Source organism: Trachurus japonicus, chromosome 21 (assembly GCF_045865225.1).
Source record: "Trachurus japonicus isolate A0001 chromosome 21, Traja_1.0".
Lineage (NCBI taxonomy): Eukaryota > Metazoa > Chordata > Actinopteri > Carangiformes > Carangidae > Trachurus > Trachurus japonicus.
The window spans coordinates 13,784,465-13,804,720 of NC_140927.1; the positions used below are offsets into that span (position 1 = coordinate 13,784,465).

Here is a 20,256-nt window from a genome sequence, read left to right on the forward strand (position 1 = left end):
TATGTCTGCAGTTTATTAATGGTTGAACAATTTTGTTCAGGTTGTTATTTTTCAGAGGTGAGTCTTCGTACAAACTCGGAATAATTCAGAAATAACTAACAATGTCCAAACTATCATTGCCATTTGTTATTCAAAAACTATTTTCAAAATAAAATGTAGGTGGAAGAGCATTTCTCTTGAAAGACACCTTTAGCAAAAATCAGAAAAGATGTCCTACTTCAAAGTGTTTAATGATAACTAAAATGTTCTGAGAACAAACTTTTCTCAGAACAGGCTCTGGGTTTCTTCTACTTTGAAAAAAAGTGATACACCAAGCTTATTGCAACGTTGTTAGGATGAACTCTGTTTTACTGTTCATGCAGGTTAAGGCTGTGAAAACCACTTCCTCTTTGCATTTTGTTCTGTCAGAAGTAACCTAACAACAGACACAACAATTTTAAGACACTGGTACCTTTTCATTTTCCTCCTCGGCTGGTCTTTAGATCTCAGTCTAGTATGAGAAATTGGTATTCTCATTTCTGCAGCATTTCACACATTCCATGGAGAAAAAAACTTTATAAAACTTATAAAACTTCACTTCAGGTGTGATTGCTTGAAGTGCACAAGTGCATGCCCACATCTTCCTGGCTGCAGCTAAATTATTAGTTTATTCTGTTTTCAAATCTCCTCCCAATGCAGATCCATGCCCACCAGAAAAATTAAGATTTTTAAGTTTGCCAACATAAGGATTTAAACTTTAATATACAGGACCTCTTCTCACCTGTAATAACTTTGAGAGAAAATACAGGACATGAAAAAGTTAAGGATTGTGGAACTGGACCTCACTTTGCTTGAATTAACCTGGAATTTGGGGATCCATGACTAATTTTAAAAGAAGTAAATCTATATGGCTGCTTCATTTTCCTCTGATGTTTTATTAATAATGGTACCACCATATGATCCAGAGCTCAGGGAGTGAGCCCTGAAAGGAAGGCTATTGTTTAATTGGTCTGTCAGCTCCTGGTCTCCAGAGCCATCAGCTTCTCACGGGGGAATGTTCCCACTTTTTAACGACAACACCTGAAGGCAGCAAAGGAAGCTACTGAGTTGAATAACTGCGCGCGCGCGTGTGTGTGTGTGCGCGCGTGTGTTTACGCGCGCGCAGGAGGACGGGGGGGAGGAGCCGCTGCTCCTCCGCCGTGATAACAGGCTGCTCCCTCTCCTCTGTTATCTTCCGTTCCCCGCCGTCCGAGCAGCGGTTCTCCTCCGGACCTCTACCAGGATTTATTTATTTCTTATCAAACTCCACTAAAAGCTGCAGCGCTACTCCCATGGTGTCCCCGGGAGACCTCCCCGGCATTCACTCGACTTTACGGAAACTATCGGCGACCGTTTTGGGGTCTTGAGAATCATGGAAACGTGGTTTTTGAATCATGCCCTCGGGCTGTCTCTGTCGGTCCTCCTGTTGGGTCTGCCGGGGGGCCTCGGGGCAGGGACCCCCAGTAACACCAGCTCAGACCCCAGCACTGCAGGATTTCATTATTCAACCGCCTCAGATGAACTCAGCAGTGTGGAAAACAATGCAACTGCAACTTCATACTCCAGCGAGAGTTTATCACCATCACAGAGGAACCTCCTGCTCACACACTCTGCTGAGACACACACTACTGCTGCTGCTGCTGCTGCTGCTGCTTCTGCTTCTCCTTCTTCTGCCGGGAGCTTCGGTAAGATCACTGTCACTGAGCTGAGGCCTGCAGGGCAAGTGTAACCTACAGACAATATGGATTTACTGTGTGAGATTGCATTTCCAATTTAAACTAAGTTAGTAGAGCTGCACACACACGTGAACCTGTTGAAAGAGCTGGAACCTGGTAATACACCATAATATAACAGTAGAGCTAATTAATAATCATTTGTTATTAATTTGATATTATAATATAATGTCTTAACTTTTAGTGTGCGATAAGCATCAGCTCTTAGTTACAGGTTAACAACACATCCTGTTGTGGACTGCACGTCAAAATGAATTCAGATCATGTGCATCCATAGACAGGGTGTCATGAAACAAGTGCATTTGTCTCCTAAATTCTGTCATGATTTTCTAAATCGCTGATTCTACATTGTTGGTAAGAGGAAAAAATGCACGTATATTATATTATGTTACATTATATTACAGTGTATTCAGATGGTTTCGTTTGTTCAACTAACTGTTCAAACCTGAAAAAGAGAACTCAGGAAGGAGCAGAAAAATTTGTGTCTGACAAAAAAATCATGTGTGTTAAGATATAGGGGAAAAAACCTGCCTAAGGAGAGTTTACTTATAGATTTTCCCACCATTTCAAACTGACAAAAGACAATACCATTTTAACATGGTGCTCATCAGTTCTTCAACTTAGAACCATTCACGTAGTTTGATGAAATGAATAATCACTCAGAGACCCACCCATGACTGTAACCCTAAATATCAAATCTCACCTCTCTTTATTTGTTTCCTGCTCAAACGAGAGAGCCACTGTTCTCACAGATAGGTGTGATGTTTATTTAGCAGCTTGTGCAGGTGTTACTACATATGCAGCACATGGGACAGTAGAGTGAACTCTAATAATCTCTAATATAATAATATTAAAAAAAATAATAATAATATAATAAATAACTCATGGCAGTGTAAAAACATGAAGCATCCACAATAAAATAATTAGCAATAAAAAATGACTGTAGTGTTCAACATAGAGTGCTGTTAGGACCCCGGCCCGGGAGGTCTTTTTTACAGGTGGGGGGGGCAGTTTCACACACCTGAGCACCTGTGGATAATGCTTTTTGCCTGGTTAAATAAAGGTTAAATAATTTAAAAAAAAGAAAAAGAAACTGTTCCTGCCATGATGCTTTTTTTGATAATGATACCAGTCATAAACATGAAGTTGTGCATGAAGAGAAGCAGACATGTCAGAGACACTCGAGTTAATAGATGCTGCTACACACACACACACACACACACACACACACACACACACAAACCTGCAACTGAACTATTTTAGTGCATTTAGTGCACAGGAACGAGGGAAACCACATCTGAACCTCACACACATTTTCCCCTCACGGCTCCTTGGCTTTAGATTGAAGAGTTTTTAAGGCCCAGCTCCCTGTGCACAATGTCCAATATCAACCATCAAACTGCAGCTGGCAAGCTTTTCACTTGTTTAAAGTCAAAGCCATATTCACAGATACCGCCTCACAGTGGTTTCAGGCAAACGTCTCTCATTATGTCCCAACACCACAGCGGTATGAGTTTTAACCAATTAAAAGAAAGCCTTAGAGGAATAGAAGGATTTAACTGATGTACCTTTTAGGAGAGTTATTGAGATCATGCACTCAGTGACTCTGTCTCGAGATTTTAGAACTTTTGAGTTTTTCAAGACAGTTTTATGACTCTTGTTAATGTACCATCACTGTTATTACTATTCACAAGCTACTGTTCAACTAATGGTCAGCATGATACCATTGACTTGCAATAAATACTACAAAAATGGTGTGAAAAAGTTACTAAATATGGAGAATTTAAAATGTCCCCGACTTAGCAACACTAATTCATTAAAGTGATAATGTAAATTACACTGCCTGGTCTTGTTTGGCCTCTCTTTCGTAAAAGCACACCTTACCCTTGAAGTACAGTCTAATTATAGAAGTCAAACAGGAGTGTAAATGAGCACTTTTATTCTTTTGGGCAGGTTTCTGGGCATTGGGCTTGACTAGTTTTCTGTCATTTCCTTCAACACCCTGTTTAATTCATACAGTTAACGCACAGTCACTCTGGGAGCTGCCCAACCACAAGTCCACTGAAACAATGTGAGGCCCCAGCGTTCTGCTTAAAGACATAGATGCTGCTGCAGAGGAGCGATATAGGAAAATGATTCACTTTCCTCACCCTGATATCACAGTGATTCAGCTTTCCTGTCCCCATCCAGCTATTCAGGTCACAGTCTGGTGACAGGCCAACAAGCTGAACAGCGGATCTCAATCCCAGTATAGCATTTGGTAGCCGACTATGATAAAAGTCCTTTAGGAACAAATGACCTATTTGGTCTGTCAACTGTAAAATATCAACCCCATCTATTCACAACATTGCTGCGTCATGCTGTTGCTCATTATTATGCTGAGCATGCTGCATAGACCCAAATCAATATGCAAGCCACAGTGTTTCTCACGTACAACAGATGTGGAGACCCGCAGTGACAACTGTGTTAACAGTTGAGAGCAGAGCGATAAACAGCACAGAATCTGGGAGTGTCCTTCGACTTGTTGCCAACACCACGTTCCAGTCTGAGTTTTTTGCTGCCCGGACTGGATCCAGAGAGAGAAAATGAAATAATGAGAGAGACACATGCAGAGGAAGTGAGAGAGAAAAATCTTTGTCTGGTGGCCCAGTTCTCCCCATAGACTCCCCAGTGGATGTGCTGTTATGCACTTGAACTCTTCCCTCTATTGGGTTTTTTTGGACGGTGGCCGCTGGTCGCTGTTTGTTGGCCGTCAGGATGCTGTCCAGTGCCGACGCTCGTCCACAGAGTGGTGTTGTTGTTCTAGTCCTCTCCTGCTGGACACTGGCCAGTTAGCAGGCTGTCAGACAGGGAAAAAAAACCTTTAGGTTGGAAAAAGAATATAATAACTCACACAAGCAGACTTGACTTGACAGACCAGACTGTTGTACTTACTTAATCTTAATGTCAGCTATGTGTTTGACTTAAAATGAAATGCTTGTAGTGAGGAATCCGCCAATAACTGTCAAATTAATAATTCTTTATTCTGCAGCTCCCTCAGCTCCACAGAGTTTCAGCTCATTGTTTTGGTTTTTACAGCCACACCTTTGCTACTGCTACACAGTCCAACATGTAGCAACAAAAAAAGTCTGATATTTTACTAAAGATTTGGTGGAGACCAATACAGAGACATAAAAAAAAAAAGTGTGAATGCTGGACCTAAATTGGCTAATGCTACATATTCTGGAGTGTATACAGGCAACAATCCTCAAAGACATTTAACATAATCAATTACAACAGTTATTTAATATCAGTGTTGCCTTTACAATATGTTCCTCTCCTCTTAAGTGAGCAAAAAAGAACCAATGCAGTTTAAAAATAATTAAACCCAAGGCTAAAGATTTAGGTTAATGAGAACCGACAAAGACAAAGTACCCCTAACATTTTTAAAGCAACAGTCTTCTGTCGTCATTAGTTAACTTAATATGACAACGATTTTGAGCCAGACTAAAAAAAAACTCTACAAACAATGAACCTGAATACACGCCTAGATCCATGGTGACAGTTTTCTGCCAGTGCCTTGTGCTCACTCAGCTTTAGGAAGGAAATGGGCTGATTCCCAGCGGAGGCCGTCGCCACCATATTTAGGACTTCAAGCCTTTGTTAGAGTAGACCGGCCCGGCTGCCAGTTGTTCTCCACCCAAAATTATTGCCCCTGCTGCAAGCTGCTGCACTTCTTCCAGCATCTTCACAGTTTTCTGCCGGCTGAACAGGCCACTCAGTCTGGTGTCAGCCCCCTCTGGTGGCCACAGCAGGGTGGAGCTGAAGTACAATTAATGTTGTACAGTTTTGTGATTTGAACAAGCATGCCTTTAAGCAGCCATGTGTCAGTGCATGATTCATTCAACCATCAAACCATCATCACCATTTGAGAATCTGAGGCCAAATATACCAATATACAGTCTTTAAATGATGGTGTGTCAACAAATTGTCTCATTTCTGGCCTCACAGTTGTTCAAGCTTTTAGTAACTAATCATATTATTTGTTATCTTCTTTTTCCACAGACACTGAGCAGACACAAACCTCCACACAAACAGGCAGTGGATCACTAGAGACCAGCAGTCTGTCAACTGAGCCGCTCATCTCCACACTTGTTGTAGCCACCACTGAGGCCAGTACCAGTACCACTACCAGTACCAGCAGCAGCAGGAGTAGCAGTAGTACTGATAGCAGTACTAGTGCCGGTATTGGCAGCAGTAGCAGTAGCGGCAGTACTAATAGTAGTAGTACCAGAAGCAGTACTAATGCCAGTACAAGCAGCAGCAGTAGTAGTAGTAGTAGTAGTAGCAGCAGGAGTAGTAGTAGTACTGATAGCAGTACTAGTGCCAGTATTGGCGGCAGCAGCAGCAGCAGTACAAATAGCAGTAGTACCAGAAGCAGTACTAATGCCAGTACAAGCAGCAGCAGCAGCAGTAGTACTGATAGCAGTACTAGTGCCAGTACTGGCAGCAGCAGCAGCAGCAGTACAAATAGCAGTAGTACCAGAAGCAGTACTAATGCCAGTACAAGCAGCAGCAGCAGCAGTAGTACTGATAGCAGTACTAGTGCCAGTACTGGCAGCAGCAGCAGCAGTATCGGCAGTAGTAGCAGTACTAGTAGCAGTACTCGTAGCAGCAGTAGGAAGTGGGAGGGTTCTGGTAGCACAGATCAGGCGCCAGACGTGTCCCAGTCTGTCTCCTGGGAGACCAGGTCGTGGACGTTGACAGAGGACGGCCGGATGCCCCAGGACAGCCCAGACACCACTCTGTGGCAGGGCGACACCACAGCCTTGGCGGCGCAGACAGACGTTCACACCGACAGCACCTACACCTCCACCACCATCAGCCGAGCGGGGGAGAGGACCCTGCTGTCCGTCACCTCCTCCTCCTCCTCCTCCAGCAACAGCACCTCCTCTGCCTTCACAGAGGAGTCCAACTCCCACCAGCCTCCCTCTACCTGGGGCGTCCCAGCCAGCGCTCCGGGGACCGAGGACTACACCCACACTGCTCCATCCACAAGGACTGACAGCAGGGAGACAACAGACCAGCACATGACCCACTCCTTTAAAGGGATGTTTCCAGAGACTGGGAGTCCAGGGGAAAAGTCCAGAGAAACCCAGAGTTCAACCGGACCACCGAACGGCACCCAGCATCAACATACCTCAGAGTCTGAGGAGACCTCCGACTCCACACCGCCTCTCAGAGCGACGGAACTCAGCACCGACCGATCCGAAGCGACGGTTTCTTCAACGCCACCTGTCACTTCGGCCACAGGAGGTCCTACCAACGTCTCAGGCACAGATGTGGAGACGGATTCTAGTGTGGGAACCTCCACCGAGGCCTCCTCTGCAGGCCACAGCTCCAGCACTCAGAACCAGAAGGGCACAGAGGGATTGTCGACTCAGACCGGAGGACAGAGCACAGAGTTCGGTCTGACCGCAGCGCCCCCTACGGTCAGCAGCAATACATCTGAAATGGACGAGCCTCTGACGGACACTCCTTCGCTGGTTACTGAGCTGTTCCTCACCACCACCCCTGTTCCTGCAACAGACGGGTACGTTGGATTATTTATTATTTATTAAATTGATGGTTCAGTGTAAGATTGAGAGATGGATTTGTCGATATCGTAGAAAATGTCCCTTTGACAAAGAAGCTCAGCTCTATGAAAGCTTTAAGAAATGCAGAACCAGGGTTCCCGCTCGTCCTGGAAAACCTGGAAAATGGTTGACCATTTTCTCAGTCATGGAAAACAAATGGAAAATGAGAAAAAAAAAGTCAAATGTCCCGGAAAAGCCTGTTTTGTCCTGGAAAATTATTTATCACACTGTGACATCAGCTACCAGAACTCTATTTGACCTTTCCAGACCCACCAAGATTTATTTTCCAAAAAGTTGAGTGTTTCCAGTATTGGACCGCATGTTTGCGGTGTTCTATGAGAAATTTGTCATAATTTGTCATCATTTCTAAGCATGTAGAGATTAAGATATAAGAGATTACAGTACATTTGACAATTTATGAGATTATTTCATAAATTAGAGCCATACACTGCACACCTTTAAATCAAAAATAATGGGGGTGAGAGAGGAATAAACATTGAAAGTGAGTACAACTGTGGAAAAGAACATTTCTCCAAATCATGAATTGGACGGGGTATGTATTAGCATATTAACATGTCTAGCCACTGGAAATGTCCTGGAAAAGTCCTGGAAAATGATTTCAAGAAAAGAGTGGGAACCCTGAGCACGTCTATAAGCTTCCATCAGTGCTATCAGTGAGCTGGGTGATCAATAAAGTTGTCATGTCAGTCCTGAGATGAACTGATCAGTGTTGTAGAGATGAAAACCCTTCTACATACTCCTCTCAGTTCTTCAAAGGCTTGACTGATTTACTTCCTCTTCAGCAGATCACAGATGACAGAGGAAGACACTTTCAAAGCCTCCACCTCCACCACCACAACAACCCCTCCTCCTCCACCTATAACGTCAGCCCCTCGCTTCAGCAGCACCACCAGCAGCTTCACTTCAGAGTTACACACCGAGCCCACCGTCCCCTACACTGCACCTCCCACCACCACGGCCTCCACTCCGGCCCTGCAGACGTCCGCGGCGCGCCCGACTCACCGTGCAGCATCAGACCGAACCCAGGGGCCCTCGACTCATATCGCAACCCCCACAAAGGTCACCACCATGCAGATAGAAACAACAGGCACTCCGGGGGCGGACAGCCATGACGTCACCACCACCTACACCCCCAGCACCCCGACCAGGAGTACAGAGGTTCTCCACACGACTGGGAAACAGACAGAAAGGGGAACTACAGAGCTGGTGGTGACAACTTCACCCACTGACATCCAGCCCACTATGGCTCCAACACCGCTACCACGTGAGTTTTCACTTTTGTTTCAATGCACATTAAACTTTCCGACGTGTGAATTTCAAAACAAGAATGTGTCTTGTGACTGTTGTTGTTTGTGCTGATAAGTACCTTCCTTTATCTGTTAGAGGTAAATGTAGTTTAATATGTTCATGTGCTGTAACTTTATAGGATTTACTGACAGAAACCGACAGTACAAGACAGAGGGTGTTTACTAGAGCAAAATCATTAAAAAAATTTTTTCACAATTTTTATTGAGAATTGTTCCTTTACACAGACGTATCAACTCAATTAATCATAATAATGATAATAATAATAATAATATTCCATTTTCTTTTACTCAATCAAGTTTTTTGTTTTGTCGCTGTTCAGGCAAAATCATACAACATTTTAATGATGTGTGTGAAATTTTGTCATAATTTCTATGTGAAGTTTTGACTAATGACTAAAAAGTGTTTTCTGAGCTCACTTTGACTTTGACCACTGACAACCAAAGTTTAATCAGTTCATCCTGAAGTCCAAGTGAATTTTTGTACTAAAGTTGAAGGAATTTCCTTGAGGAGTTGTGGAGATAGGGCTTTCACAAGACCTAAATGATGTTGAATTATGTTTTAAACCATGAGGTCACCGTGGCCTTGACCTTTAAATTTAACCAGTTGGGTTCAGATGAACATTTGTGGCAAATTTGAAGAAATTCTATTTTTTTTATATATATTAAGGCGCTATTGCATTCACAAGGCCAAAACTGAGTTTCGCAAGATTACCACGTCCTTGACCTTTGACCTCCAAATTAAACCAGTCCTTTTAGTTCTGTATTTGTAGAAATTCCTTTAAGGTTTTACTGCGATATCGTGCTCATGAGAACGGGGACATACCAGAAATCAATATGACAGAAATTAAAACACTAAAATGTGATCAGATTTGCATATTGACCTAATGAAACTTTACATCAGGAGTTTGCGAAGATATGATGAATGCTAGTGAGAAACCACTAACCTTTATTCAAGGTTTTATGGTAAAATGCATGCTCTGTCCTGCCTCAGCTCCAGGAAACCCCTGTGTGTCTAACCCTTGTATGAACGGTGGGATGTGTGTGAGCAATGAGGGGCCAGAGTACACCTGTCTCTGTCAGCAGGCATGGACAGGGCCCAACTGCAACCAGGGTGAGATTGTGTTTGATAACAGCACTGTCAACACTTTCAATGGATGAAAACATCAACATTTCCGGAAAAAATACATCTTATTTAATTGAGGGATTTTGTAATAACTTTATTTACTGTGTGTCCAGATCGGGATGAGTGTGAAAGGGACCCCTGCCCACAAGGCTCCAGGTGCGTCAACACCCATGGCTCCTTCAGCTGTGAATGTCCACTGGGCTTCGACCTTGAGGACGGACGCACCTGCACAAGAGGTTAGATTCCTGTACATGTATACAGTATATATGCAGTGCCGTGAAAACGTATTTGTCCCCTTCCTGATTTCTTACTTTTTTGCATATGTGTCATACTTCAATGCTCTCACTGTGGTTTGCTGGAGTCCCAAAGCTTTAGAAATGGCTTTGTAACACTTTCCAGACTGATAGATGTCAATGATTTTATTTTTTCATCTTTTCTTGAATTTCTTGAGATCACAGCGTGATGTGTTGTTTTTTGAGGTCTCTCAGCCTACTTCACTTTGTCAGGCAGCTGCTATTGAAGGGGTTTCTTGTTTGGCCAGGTCTGGCAGTGTTCACGCCTGGGTGTGGATGCTGAATTGAACTCAGCTTTCCAAAGAATTTGGTTTATCACAGTTAGTTCATGATTTTTCAATCATTATTACTTTTTCCACACAGGGCCAGCTAGGTTTGGACAGCTTTTTTCTCCTTAATAAACAAAATCATCATTTAAAAACTGCATTTTATATTTACTTTGTGTAATTATAAAATTTGTTTGATGATCTTAAACATTAAAGTGTGACAAATATGCAATATGCTTTTTCACGGCACTGTATATGGGATATGTGCTAATTCTCTTTCGTCTTTGTGAAGTCTTTGTCCTTTAAGGTTTTACTGAGATATCGTGCTCACGAGAATTAAAACTAATTCTCAACTAATAAACAACTAATTCTCTAGTTGAGTTTTCCCATTGGCCTCATTTTTTTTTTTTTCCTCCACAGCAAAGACGTTTCTGGGAACGTTCAGTGTGAAAAGGCCGCCGAATGACTCTGTTATCTCCAAGAGTGCCATCATGCATGAGATCCAGAGAGAGATCATTCAGCTGGTGAGTGTCGGCCCACATCACACCGTCTACTCTGCCCACGTCTGAGGAAATATTTCGTGAGCTTACAGTATACACATAATATCTGATCCACACTCTCTTCCTGTCTTCTCTGCAGCTCAACGCCTCCTTGTCTGTCTATCAAGGTTACAGCCGCTCTACTCTGAGTAAGAAGTACGTTCTTGCAATCGATAAACTATTCCAGTTTCTGTACTCTCCCACGATTTAGTTGAGGCATTTTCAAAATCACAAAAGCAAAACATGGTTATATGAGAAAAATATGGATCAGGATGGTGATATGTTTAAGATTAAGTTTTGCAACATGGATCTACTGACAGCGTACTGACACTCTGAACTCCTCCCCCACAGAGAGGAGAACGGGTTTCATATCTTAGCCATCAACATGTTTTCTATCTCCACCGATGTGACGAGTGCAGAAGTCAACAACAGCATCCAGATGTTCCTCAGGAACTGCAGCTCCCACTGCCGAATGGTCCTGCGCTATCAGCTCACTTATCACGGTAAATACAGTTGCCATAGCTGCAAAGTAATCCACATACTCATTTCTGTTTCTACATGTTTACAGCCACTTGAAGGCAGGTTTTAGATGCATGATACATTTGTTGAAGTATTATAAAAATCATTACAAATGATACATTAAAGATATTACACTGCTTAAGCTGCAAACCTTCTAAAAATCATCTAGCTGCTTTATTTTACCATAGCATCAAAGGACAACAGCGCAACACCATTAAATACTACAATAAGCAATATTCAGATTCAGAAATAGTTTTTTAATCTCCCATTCGAAATTATATAGCAGTACTCCAATTCACATCAGCAAATATAATAAATATAAAAGTACTAATATAACCCCCATACTGAAGGAGAAGAGACAACAACAATATAGTTAATATTTACATGTTTACAGTAGATTGATTGATTGTGCTTTTTGTGATTAGATCTAATGTTGAATTAAAGCAGAAGTAAGCGGAATATTTGTGTTAATATAAGTCTTAAATAGTTATATCTTCCGACGGCAATCACTTACATAGAGTGTTTGGTCCGAAACACGGGTCTGTCAGTCACTCTGCTCTGCTTTAAGCCGAGGAGAAAACGTCTTGTATACTTCCTTGTATCCTACAACCTTTATCCAATGAGGAGAGAGAACGGCATGAAGGGCTGTGTGTGCAGCCAAGGGATGCGCGTGAATGTGGTGACGTAGGGACGAGGACCAATAGATCCATGACGAGGGCGGGGGCTCCTAACTAACGAAGTTCGCCAAAACAACCGGATCGCTTACTTCTGCTTTAACTAATGTTTGGTATTTCCTTTTTTTCTAAGCACTTCATTTATTTATAGCCTTTTTCAGGTTACAGAACAATGAACATAATATAGATGTACTCATACCTCCCAAAAAAAACATTTGCATATTACTATGCATACTCGTAGCAATATGTGGATGCACTCATATACTCACATACGATTTCCTTACTTTTTGGACTTGTCAGTGTTGTCCACTTCTCAGTGTTAGGCTCAGTTTCCCTTCATTGTGCTTAACTGTGTCCACACACTGTGTTCCAGTGGAGAGTCTGTGTGTGGCTCAGAAGACTCAGTGTGATACGGAGCGCTCCACCTGCACAGACACCAACGGCACAGCCTACTGCCAGTGTCTTCAAGGATACTACAAACACAATCCTGATGATTTGTCCTGCCTAGGTAAGCTCTGTCTTTGCTTCTGCTGAAACACTTAGGTATCAAACAATCCAGCTACAGAAATAATTCAAAGGGAACAATATAATAAAACAGATGTATTTGACGGAATAATCATAGAAATTACTTGGATTTTCAATACTTTATAAGGACAAAAAAGCACCATACAGTGTAATTGGAAGTTTTCTAACTACATTCTTTCTGTTGTTTCAGAATGTGGGGATGGCTACAAGCTGGAAAATGGCACCTGTGTCCCGTAAGTTCATCATCATTCTGTTGTTTTTTTAATCAGTTACCACTGAAAGACTTGAGTTCCCAGTCTCATTGCAGGTTCTTTTTCTTCTTTTCAGGTGCATGTTTGGATTTGGTGGATTCAACTGTGGAAATTGTAAGTGACTGAAAAAAAAACAATCATAATCAGTCATTATTAATGAGCATTAGCAGAAGATTTAGTAATTTTCTTTCATGTTCTTCAGATGTGTTTTCTAAATCAAATTCTTATATGTTTTGATGTTGTAGTTTACAAGCTGATTGCAGTGGTGGTGTCACCTGCAGGGGGCGCCCTGCTCCTCATCCTCATCATTGCTCTCATCGTCACCTGCTGCAAGTAAGTCAGCTGATACTCTGAGTGTAAACAGTATTACTAACAGCCATTTAAGTGCCATCACACTATAAAACAATAATTTTCTACTAATGCGTGGTTTAATGAAGTAAGTTTTTTTGGTTAACCGTGGCAAAATGTTAACTTTGTTTAAATTCTTGATCTCTCAGGAAAGATAAGAATGACATCAACAAGATTATCTTCAAAAGTGGAGACCTGCAGATGTCCCCTTATGCAGACTTCCCCAAAAACAACCGCATATCCATGGAGTGGGGCAGAGAGACCATAGAGATGCAAGAGAACGGCAGCACCAAGAACCTGCTGCAGATGACTGATATTTACTACTCTGTAAGGAGACATACAGTAGAATGCACCTCTCATTTGACTGTCACGCCCAAGTCTGGGTTTAGTTTTTGTGTGGTTAAACACAACTGATAAATCACTACATGATAAAATGTATTCATTCAACATGAATTATTTTTCTCTTTCTCTGCCTTCTCCCTCAGCCTGCTTTGCGTAACTCCGACCTGGAGAGAAACGGCCTGTACCCGTTCACAGGTCTGCCGGGCTCTCGTCACTCGTGCATCTACCCTGCCCAGTGGAATCCCTCTTTCATAAGTGATGATTCACGAAGAAGAGACTACTTCTAACTGCCCACCTCGAACGCATACAGAGTATGTTGGCGTGCACACCATATTCCGAGTGAGGTCCATATCCTGGTTCAGGTGATATTCTGAATAAGGTGTTTATATGCACAGCAGCTGCAGGAATATTCCTGTTTACAAGTTCAATCAGCATATTCTGAAAAAACATAGCAATACCACTAGAAGTGGTTGAAGCAACGCAACATCCGACATTATGACGCAGACGCATTTGTTGTCCCTACTGCAGTGTATCTGCCCATTCAATCACTTGATAATATAAATTTTTCGAAAACATTAAAGCAGAAGTAAGTGATATATTTGTGTTAATATAAGTCTTAAATAGTTATATCTTCCGACAGCAATCACTTACATAGAGTTTGGACTGAAACACGGGTCTCTCAGTCCCTCTGCTCTGCTCTGAGCCGAAGAGAAAACATTTATCGTATCCTACAGTTTTTATCCAATGAGGAGAGAGAACGGCATGCAGGGCTGTGTGTGCAGCCAAGGAACGCCGTGAATGTGGCGACGTAGCGACGAGGACTGTTATGGTGCGTTCAAGGAAACTCGTATTTTTCCGACCGTGAAGTCGTACCAGTTCGATCTGGTACGAGTTCACCGGTCGGAAGTTGCGAGTGGCCGTTATAGTTACTTTCACCGGTAAAACAGGTCGGAAAAACACGAGTGGGTTGCCTGAAACGCTACAAAGTCGTAAGTTGTGACTTGAAGCTGTAATTTACGATTTCAAAAGCCTGCCTGGAACGCAGCATTAGCGAAAACGACCGGACCACTTACTTCTGCTTTAAGCATAGCTAATGTTTCTCCCTAAAAAATGACACCTCTTCTTTGAGAATGACATGTTTCTATTAGTTTGCACCCACTAGTAAACCAGAGCATGCTTCATCAAGATGTTGGCATCTGCCAAAAAATGCTGTGAAAGTTCCAGAAGGAACATTTAGTACAATTGAGGTGTGTACATGTCTCAGTAATGCGACAAAAATTGGAATACACCACAATACGCTTATTGCTTACTCCAAATCTGACCTTATTCCAACAACAAAGTGTAAAGTGATCAGAAACTGCTATTTCCATGGCAATGTCTTATTCAAAGACTGATCTTGTTCTGCTCAATACCAGAGTATTGCTGTGCATGTAAATGTAGTCACACATACACGCACATATACAAACTTTCCATCTTATGCTGACAATTGGGATGTGTCATGACGGTCACAGTGTTAATGCTGATGGCCCATTTGACCGTCTGCATTCAGGGCTTCACATTAATGCACATGTAAATGTTAGTGTGTTCCTGTGTGCGTGTGTCTGTGTGGGCTGGCACATTTCGGAAGTACGCATTTTTGCAAGTAAAATGTGTTTCTTTTGTGGCTGTTTCAGTACTTTTGCATGATATACTCAATTTACAACAACAACTCGCATGTACTTTACATTGCCAGTGTGGTGTTGCGTGTTCCTCTCTCCTTCCAGGCAGCCACTGATTCTCATTAGCTCCACTGTTGCTGATGAACAACCATTTGCAGGCACTTGAACCTTATGCTTAAGGTTGATCATTCATTATAGTAAACAAACAGCATGCCTGATGCATTGCAGATTAGCTTGAAAAACAAACTGCAGTGCATTAAGGGACAACGATAGATGAAAGCAGAAAAGATCCAGTTCACCCTCGGTATTTGCAGACATGAAATGATATACCAGCTGCCTTGAATGTGGAGAAACATTTAAATACAAAGAAAACAACAGTAATGTAAACTGCATGTGAGGTGTGACTATGCAAAAACCTTGATACTGTATGGTCCGTGAAGTGCTGGAACCTGGATATGTGCGTGCCACTGCTGTGATTTGGAAATTTGACCATAACAAACCACTGAAGGTTGCACAAAGGTCAATTTTAAACCGGCAGAAACAGAGGGACAACTTTGTAATCTCACACCAATGTTTATTTATTCCCTGTATGTCTAAATCTTTGACATGTAGCATCATGAATATCTCACTCATAGACACTGACAGACTTTAGAGGGATAAACCTGTGGCTTTAAGTGGGTATGTGCGTGAGCCTGCGTGTGTGTGTGTGTGTGTGTAAGCGAGAGAGTGAGTGAGCAGGTGTGTGTATGTTGAGTACTGGTGTTTGTGAGGTGTGAGGAATAATTATCTCTACACCAGATTGATGTTTGAATGTAAAGATGTACCATAATTAGCTATTTCTGACACGGAGTATTATTTTTATGAGTATTTTCTATGTGTTTATATGAACTGTTGATTCTGGCGTTTTAGTCAGATGTGCTTATTTAAATAAAAAAAATATTGCACAGCTTTTTGTTGTGGACCCTTTTTTTCTTCTTCTTTTTAATTTTTTTTTAATCTGTTGTCAACACTGTATTGTTAGACTGTGAAATATCCTATCAATACTGTGTAGAAAAAGTGTTACAGTACATGTTGCAGAAATTGCATTTCCCATGATAATGTTTTTTTGGTACAGTAGTTTTTACAATTTACGATTAACACAAATTTATAGACACAACAGAGGGATTATTATTTTAATGTACATTCTTGACCAACAACACAGTAGTTTCACAAAGAGCATGAATAAATCCCCTAAAGGAGACTTTACTCTGTTGTCATAGAGATAATTCAGCCTTATAAAATGATGGTATGTGAAGTTATCATTTAAGATATCCTATTTGTTAGGATTTACTGAAGAAGCTTATTTGTTGCTCTTGAGTCAAGATACATTTGTGTCAAACTGTATTTTGAAATGACATGAAGCTGGACTGAATTTATGAACATGGTAGGACAGATTCATCTTCAGTAGGTATTGTTCACATTTTATTTTAACGTATCTTTTTACTATTAAATCCAAAATAACAGCCAATACATACTGTAGAGCTTGACATTATGGTACTGGAGGATGTGTTGAATAATTCTTAGGTTGCTATTACCTCACGACTCTAGTTGTTACAGTGTGGTTTTAAGAGGATTTGCTTAAAATATTAATTCATCCGGTCTTTTGTGTCTCTTCTGCAGCACTCAGGTGTTTTCTGGCTGTTTGTACCAAATACAAGAAATGAAGAGAAGGCATGTGTGCAAAAACAAAACATTGAGCAAGTTTCCTCCTTTGTGGATGAAGTTTTTTTACATGAACTGTAGACCACTGAAGTTGGTTTCCTGTAGGCTGATGTATAACCATTGCATAAGTAACACTTGGCTCACCACTGCATTTGAATACTTTGGATACTATGGAAAAGCTGACAGAGAGAAAACGTAAACACATGTCTATACTACCCTACCTATCTGATGCCTCTTAAACATTACTGACAGTATGGCTATATTGATGTTTATTTATGATTTTTAGTGCCGTGTGTAGTGATCAAAAAGAAGATAGAGTAAATAGCACAAGAGGAATCAAATTTGTAAAACATAAAATACAGTTACAAGAAGCTAAGCTGATGTTTAAATGAGAGAAGTTGATTTTATAGTTGTACAGTATCAACAGACACCTATACGGTACAAACAGCTGGAGAGTGTTCAAGAGAAAAACACTAATCCATTCTCCATCTTCAAATTTGACACGGATGTTCACCGGGACCCAAAATAGATAGGATTTAAGTGGGCAAAGGGAAAAGGTCAAAGTCGCAGTGACCTCACAAAAGACATTTGTAGCAGTAACCAGTATACCTCACACAACTATCAGCCAACAGCATTAAACTACATTACATATGACATGCAGGCTGTGTTACCATCTTGTGTTCTGTATGTAGCTAGCTGTCACCATGCCAGAACTGTGAGGCATATCTTTTTTTATTATTATTATTTTTGACCAATTATTTCATCATCAGAGTAGGCAAATTTTGGGACTGACAGTTCTTTATGAAAATACATGTGGTTTTAGTTCAGAAACAATTACAAATATATATATTTTTACAGACATGACACCGGTATGTTTCAATAAAGTAAGTACCAGCATAGTGTTGAACAACAACACAGTAGGGATATGGATTAAAATAAGAAGATACAACGTGCTGTGAGCTTTAAAGAGACCGGTGGACAGAGAGGTTATGTTGGCAGGTAGATCAAACAAATTTTAGTGTGTCTCTTTTTTTACTCATGAGGATGTGTTCTTTACATGCTTCAGTGATTCTTTCCTTTGTGGGTACAGTTGTTTACATAATGTATATACAACAGTTCTGGTCCATTTACGCTGGTTTCCTGTAAGGTCTCTTATAGGACTCATGTGAAGAAGAGATGACATGACACAGACAAAGAGACATAACGAGACTTTGATTTTTTTTTCTTTAAAAAAAAATAATTTTGTAAACCACCAATGGAACCTCAATCCCTTAATCTTGGTGAGAAGTGTTTTCTATGGATCAACGGTGCTCTTGTCTTCCTCAGCCTCGCTGCAAACATCTTCTATGCATGTTGCCTGATCTTCCCATTGCAACAAAGACTCAAGCAGCCTTTGAAGACACTTCTGGAATATCTTGTCTGGTGCTCTATTATGTATTGTGTTGGTTTGCCTGCATCGTATTTTCTGTCACCTGAAGCAGACACCTCTCATATGCTATCGTGGCTGTTTGTGCTGTTCGTTACGTATTGTAGCATGACGAGTTCAAGTTGGCTGAACCTCTTCTACTGCATGCAGATTGTCCCTCAAAAGCGAGCTGTTTTAATCTGGTTGAAGAAGAACATCAGGCCTTTCATCTATGTGGCTTTAGTTTTTGATGTGATGTTTGTTTTGTTGGATAGCATCATGAATATTGTATTCACAGCCACAGACTTTACTTACATTAACGGTACTGAAGATGCCTTTCATGACCTGTATAATTCAAGTCTAGTTGCTTTAGTCATCACCAAAGTGCATATTTTGGTGTGTCTGTGTGTCATGACAGTTTCTAGCTTTTGCACAGTCCGCTACCTGTTCAGACACATGAGGAACATGACGCAGAGTGGCAGAAGCTTCCACACACCGAGGATTAAAAGTCACAAAAGAGTCACCTTCGCTGGGATCTCACAAGGAGTGCTCTACTTCCTTTATGGCGCCTTCTATTTCACAGATACATTCACCTACATACTTTCCCCGGACTTTTACTTTACACATAGAGTGTACTTCACTGTCACCTCAGTGTACATATTTGGCACCACAGTCAACATGGGCATCGGCCAGGCTTTGTTCAGAAAAAGAGCAGCTGATGTTTGGATGGCTCTTAAAACACTGGGTGTTGAAGCCACGGTGACAAATGATATGAAACTGCACTCCAGCCAGATGACGTCAGATGAAATAGTTACTGTTACTGGTAACATGACGTTGTGATTATTTGGTGTTTGCCTCTATCAAACATTATGGTTATGGCAGATTTAGAAAAATACAATTCCCTCTTTCGTCCAGCGGCAAAACACTGGCAGAGCAGGTTAACTTCATAATGGGTCATAACAGATTGTGTGCATGCATGTTGGCAATGATGACAGACAACTAAAGAAATTAGAAAATGTAACTACTTTGTATTGCACAATGCTTCTGTTTTCAGTTTTCTGTGTTAACTATCTCTGTGTCTAAAACCGAGATAGACCCTGATAACGTCATCAGAGTTTATCTCAGCTTCAACATATTGACTAGTCTGCATGACATGTGGAGTGAACATTCTTGTTGTATCGTAGGATGTGATGAAGACTTAAACGTTTTTGGAAGGTGATGAAATGACTATTTCATCCTCTACAGCATCAATCCATTTCCTCTGACTTCTCTAATTCTATAAATTTTAAATCACTGGCGTGCCTCTGAAAGCAAATGTGTATTTTGTTAACTCGGTAAAATCAAAAACATTCATAATGTGCAAACAGTGGCTACACAGAATATAAATGTGGAGCAACAAGTTACGAGTGTATAATTTCTATGTGATTTTGCACTGATACGATTTATTTTCATATTTTGATTTGCATGTAAAACAAATGCCTTGACTTGAACCTGACAGGTTCTCTCTCCTTGTCAAGAGATCAATAGGGAGAGAGAACTCTGGAACTGACACAAACAAAATGAAGCTGGATAAAAAATGGATTTTCAGCACATCTTCAAGAAGCATACAGCTGAATCAGGCCCTTCTCAGATCATCAGCAGCAGACTTCAGTGGGGGGAAAGAATGGGAGCGACACTGCGCTTAATCTGCAGTCTTTAAAAGTGCAAACAGACCAACATTTCAGCACTACTGTGTCTTCAAAATGAAAAAATGAGAATGGACTTAACCTTGTTGAGAAAATTGTTGTGTTCTTTGTTTGATGTTGCTGTCATGGTTTAGATTGTCTTATTTTAACTTTTTAAAGGTTTCAGTCACAATGCATAATGACATGATATATTACATATTGCATGGTTTTGTGACTAAATTCAAAATGTTTTG

General features: G+C 41.2%; 1 protein-coding gene across 1 annotated transcript; it reads left to right on the forward strand.

Annotated features, from left to right (window-relative positions):
* Positions 1–1,121: 1,121 nt before the first annotated feature.
* heg1 (heart development protein with EGF-like domains 1) lies at positions 1,122–14,160 on the forward strand. The gene is made up of 14 exons (XM_085764917.1): positions 1,122–1,703; positions 5,796–7,323; positions 8,173–8,651; positions 9,686–9,805; positions 9,931–10,053; positions 10,797–10,900; positions 11,016–11,071; positions 11,267–11,418; positions 12,482–12,616; positions 12,824–12,866; positions 12,961–12,998; positions 13,130–13,217; positions 13,382–13,559; positions 13,718–14,160. The coding sequence occupies exons 1-14, from the start codon at positions 1,391–1,393 to the stop codon at positions 13,859–13,861; spliced, it is 3,501 nt and encodes a 1,166-aa protein (XP_085621043.1). The 5' UTR covers positions 1,122–1,390; the 3' UTR covers positions 13,862–14,160.
* Positions 14,161–20,256: the final 6,096 nt, after the last annotated feature.

What these genes read in the sequence shown, in the direction of transcription:
- heg1 (XM_085764917.1), top strand. Translation starts at nt 1,391, where the DNA reads ATGGAAACGTGGTTTTTGAATCATGCCCTCGGGCTGTCTCTGTCGGTC. An exon ending in CTCATCGTCACCTGCTGCAA is followed by an intron (nt 13,218 to 13,381) that starts GTAAGTCAGCTG and finishes TTGATCTCTCAG; the next exon opens with GAAAGATAAGAATGACATCA. An exon ending in TGACTGATATTTACTACTCT is followed by an intron (nt 13,560 to 13,717) that starts GTAAGGAGACAT and finishes CTTCTCCCTCAG; the next exon opens with CCTGCTTTGCGTAACTCCGA.